At 51.3% G+C, this 4,902-nt stretch overlaps 1 protein-coding gene across 1 annotated transcript; it reads left to right on the forward strand.

The window, feature by feature from the left end:
- The first annotated feature begins 927 nt into the window (after positions 1-927).
- Positions 928-3,859, forward strand: LOC149345767 (prolyl 4-hydroxylase subunit alpha-2-like). The gene is made up of 2 exons (XM_089585286.1): positions 928-1,923; positions 3,365-3,859. Exons 1-2 carry the CDS (start codon positions 928-930, stop codon positions 3,857-3,859), a joined length of 1,491 nt encoding a protein of 496 aa, XP_089441412.1.
- Positions 3,860-4,902: the final 1,043 nt, after the last annotated feature.

Genomic DNA, 4,902 nt, shown 5'->3' on the forward strand with positions numbered 1-4,902 from the left:
GGCTGCACAAAAGCAGCTTGAGGATTGGGCTCGACAAGTCGCTGAGAGCTATTAGCTCACGGCCACCCTATGCGATCTCTAGCTGACCTATCCGTAGGCTGTAATCATAATGCTCGAGAATCAAATGTTTTCACCACCACCGCGTAGTCCAGATCTTCTCACAGTACGCAGTTCGGCCGTTCTTGACAATAGTTTTGCCCTCTGCATAACCACCACAACCCGCCAACTCTTCCCTCCATTCGCCCATGTAAAGCTACGACTGTGACTTGGTTTCAGTGAACATCCCTGCTTCCCTCTCATCACTGAACAGGAGCAGGAATATCCATCTTCAGTGAACAGGATGCCGGAGCGAATTTTCTTCTTCATGATGATGGTGATCATGTCCTCAGGCTTAATCTTCTTCTTCACCTTAGTAAATGAGGAAGGCGCTTCTTCGTCATCTCACCCTTTAGGGCCTCTTCTTTTTCATCGTCCTTCCCAAGTGCTCGCAGTTCGTGCTCTACCACGAGCCCATGATCTTTCTTCTTTTTTTCAAACAGCACTTTGGCAGATTTGAAGAACAGAGGATTTCCATCTTTCTGTCGCTCTGGTTCTTGTAACTTCGTCCGACACCTTTGGTGACACCTGATCATGAGAATGAAATTGGAATACCCTTTCCTTTGGAGGAAAGACGGGGTCACAGGGTCAAAGTGTCAACGGGGCAGAGAGATGCAGGAAATTTTGGTTTCCACGCCAAACCCGATGCTGTAGAGATGTTTCTACGGCTTAGTTTGTAGTACTGTGCAGACGTGCTGGATAAATGGGAACGGTAGTAAAATAGGAGCAGAGCCGAGCATTTTTCGCTAGCGTTTTCTGAAGCCCTAAGGAAAGAGGAAGTGAAAGGGCAGAAGAAGAAAAGGAAAAAGAAAGATTCCAGTGCATGAAGACATGTTGCTTCCACTGCGCAGCGCAATCTTTATTACGGTCGGGCTGCACGTAGCCTTGTGCTACTCAGACCTGTTCACTTCGACGCAGGACATGCAAGAGTCCATCGACACAGAAAGCACCTCGCTTGAGGACGGCCGATTCTTTCTTCTTCTGCAAGAGCACCACCTGCACGAGGCAGAGGCTCTCCATGAAAAGCTCCAGGCCATTGCGCGGCGGCGATGCGGGCCCGAGGTATTGCGAGTATTCCTTTCCGTCAGCCGCCTTGCAACCTTCCCCGTATACTGGTCGGTCTGGAAAGAACGTCCCGCCTTAAGACGCCTTCGCGCGGCTTTCAGCTCGCCTTCCTTGCGGAAGTGGTGGCCTGCGGACAGTGACATCACAGGAGCGGCCGCCGGTATTTGCAAGCTGCAGCAGGTCTACGACATTCCGGCGACAAAGATGGCGACCATGAAGTCTCGTCTACTGCCGGCCGCTTCGCCCGAAGACCTCAAAGAAGTGGCCAGGGGTTGCTCGACGGTGGGACCGTTCGGCAATACGTCCGCCTGGTCCCGAGCTGTGTTAGCGATAGCTTCTGTTCACGACAGCGGCAGACCCCGCAAACTGCAGTTGGGTCTTCGCTGGCTGCAGGACAACGACGAGCGGTGGCCGCTGCTGCGAAGGTCGAGAAGGTCCAAGCGGCCGCTTCACTACCCTGCACCGCCGGAGTCGGACGTTGGTGAATATAAGTCAGTGTGCGTTCAGGATGGTGATCTGAGGCCATCTGACGGACGATTGTTCTGCACAATGTCTACAAACTATGGAGACCCCCGTCTCATCCTGCAGCCGCACAAGATTGAAGTGCTGTCGTTAAAACCACGGATCGTAGTCTTCCCAGGTTTTCTCACTTCGGCGGAAGTGAATTACATCCGTGCTGCAGCGCGCAAGGGATTCACACGGGCCGGAATCTACTCGCCTACGAATGCGGCGGGTTATCCCAGTTGGAAACGTATTGGCAAGGTGAGATATATAGAGGGCAACTCTATTTTCCGAAATATCGGGGCACGAAAAGGGGCAGTCCTCCTATGCCCATGGTGGGCATTTCCTTCGGCCGGGCGCAAGGTCAGTAAGACATGAAGTAAGACATGATGTTGGGCTAGTCGGTTCATGGTTAGTGCGAAAAAACTTCGCGAAGACGACGGGACAAAAGAAGGCACGAATACACACGCAAAGCGCAAACTTCCAACTGACTTTATTTAGCGAAAGCAGGGTGCTTATAAAGGCTATCACATCAAACAAGGAGACAAGCAGAAGCAAAGGCAACGTGCCTACGGCAAAGACAGTGTCAACAAGACCACGTGTGGTTACGGCCCATGAAAAGCTCGGATGTGTCCATCTAAGAAATTGATCTCTTGCCTTGAAAGAGATAAGGAAGGGGCGCAAGGTCAGGGCGCTCTCGTTATTCTGGGTGGAGCTGGCTAGAAACCGTGCCTCTTGTACGGCTGCTCTCTCATGTGGCGAGATTTTTCACCTTTGGGGTGTTTAGAGACAGCAGATGGAAAGTACGGCATGTGTACAATGATTATTTTGTGAAAGCACCTGGTCAACCATAAGGCGCTGCGTCTGAAATGGTGACGTTGTCGCGCGCACGGGTTTTCTTCTTTTTATGGCTTGCTTGACCTAGGAGTCATTCGTTCATTTCAGACCAATTTAGCATCATATATCCCATCTCAGCTTGTAGATGCAATATCCTAATATCTCAAGTTTGTATCGTAACTTTGTATCCTAATGATTCGATTTCCAGTCAAAGTGTAACTTTGCACGCTGCTGCCGTGACAGTACCTTAATGGCATTTAGCCGCTGAGCATGAGGATTCCGGATGAAATTCGGCCTTCTGTCTTCTGCGGTGTTCACTAGCTGGCCATAATGATGTCGGATTAAGTCGCAGCCATGTCAGTTGAATTTTGATGGAGGACGAACCCAAAAGACGCCCGTGTGCTGTGCGATCCCACTTCAGGTCAGGCCTCTTGCGATGTTCTTCGCTGTTTCCTTTATCTCTGACGTCACAACATGGTTGAGGACTTCACCAAGAGTAAGACGATTGCAGCACCTTCAGTTGGAAGGAAATAACTTTCTTTGTTTTCCTTCTACACGCCTATCCCTTCCCCAGGTTGTCAGTGCTGTAACGCCACTTGCTACTGTAACTATCTTGCTGATTACGTTATCTGTAGTACTTCTGGCGGTCAGAGGCTGACTTAATTGGTGTGAAGTAGTCACTATGAATCATCGCTCTCTATTTACACACGTTTGTTATACCCACCGCGACAAAATTTTTGATTCATTAGAACGAAATTTTACATATATTGATTTCTTTTGAAATTTCGGTGGCAATTCTTATTGTTTGTTATATCCACCTTCCATATCAGTTACAACGACGCTCGACTAATTTTCATATATGCAGATATCGTGGCTTTGGGACGGCCACCATCCTCAGCTTCAGCGCCTGAGTCGTCGCATAGCCACGGCGACGCATCTGTCGCTGGAGTCAGCCGAGGCCTACCAGGTGTCCAACTACGGACTCGGGGGACACTACACGCCGCACCACGACGCGCAAAGCTTCGAACAAGCTGCAGACCACGTCAACGTCAAGGACGGAACGCGGTTGGCCACCGTTATAGCGTACCTCACGGACGTGGCGGCAGGTGGCGCCACAGCCTTCACTCATCTGGGCATCGGGGTGAAGCCGCGTGTCGGTGACGCCCTCTTCTGGTACGACGTGGAACCGTACGAGGGAAACGAGGCCCCCATACACTTCTCTTTCTGGCACCAGAAGAGGAGGGTAGACGAGCGCACGGAGCATGTGGGGTGCCCCGTACTGTCTGGCTCCAAGTGGATCACGACTAAGTGGATCCGAGAGAGGACCAACGTGGTCGTCCGCTACAATACGCCCGGATGAGAGCGGCTTTTGGAATATTTTTGGATATTCGATAAAGCTTCTTTTTGTAGCGTGAGCTAAATTGGCCACAGTCTCGCCGTTTCGCGTGCTCCCTCCGTCCATCATACTGCGCATGCGCGAGGAGCGAGTGACATCACTGCGCACAGCTGGCACGCCTCACCGCGCGTGTTCGCCGCTGCGCGCTCACGCTACGTATATCCTGGCATAGCGGAGCTAAGCCACTGCCAGTTTTTTTCTTTTCCCCATCTTTGCTGTTGAACTCAAATTCGACGCGGAAAGCTTAGAGTTGCGCAAAAGTTGCTTTGGAGTAGGAAATATTGATGCAGTTTGTAGACCATACCTCGGCACCAATAGAGGTGGCTGAATCACACTCATGACTACTCGCACTGCCCAGCACTCACAACCCCTTACTCACACTCAAGACCACTCGCACTCACAACCACTCACTCACACTAGCACTCATGTCTACTCACACTCACAACCACTCAACACACTCACATTCATGGCCACTTGCACTCACGACCACTCACTCACACTAGCACTCACAACCATTCACTCATACTCGCACCCATGTCTACGCACACTCACGACCACTCACACTCGCACTCATGACCACCAGCACTCACAACCACTCGCTATCACTCATGTCCACTCACACTCGCACTCATATCCGCTCACAATTCACGTTCACTCACTCTTTCCTTGCTTGCTGACAACGGAGGGGCTGAGAGATTTACTGCCGCGGCCGACTGCCCTCGTGGCTCACCTAGCATAGCCTGAGTCGCTAAGATGTGGTGGTGAGCCGCCCAGGCTTTGCCGGGCTATTTGGCCAATTTTCACAGTTTCACTGCTCCATGGAAGTGGTCACTCATCACGCATATTCCATGCACTAAATGCTACGCACGTGTGCTCCCGTGCTTGCTGCTGAGACGATGAGTGCCTGTTCAGCGTCAGCTAAGATTCTTAGACAAGTTTATGAACGGTGTCCTTAGGCGTGCGCAGGGCTCTCCATGAGAGTGAGCCAAGTTTCAGCGCAGTGCCAC

The sequence above is a fragment of the Amblyomma mixtum genome, chromosome 4, assembly GCF_055824585.1.
Source record: "Amblyomma mixtum isolate Tamu chromosome 4, ASM5582458v1, whole genome shotgun sequence".
In the NCBI taxonomy this organism is placed as follows: Eukaryota; Metazoa; Arthropoda; class Arachnida; order Ixodida; family Ixodidae; genus Amblyomma; species Amblyomma mixtum.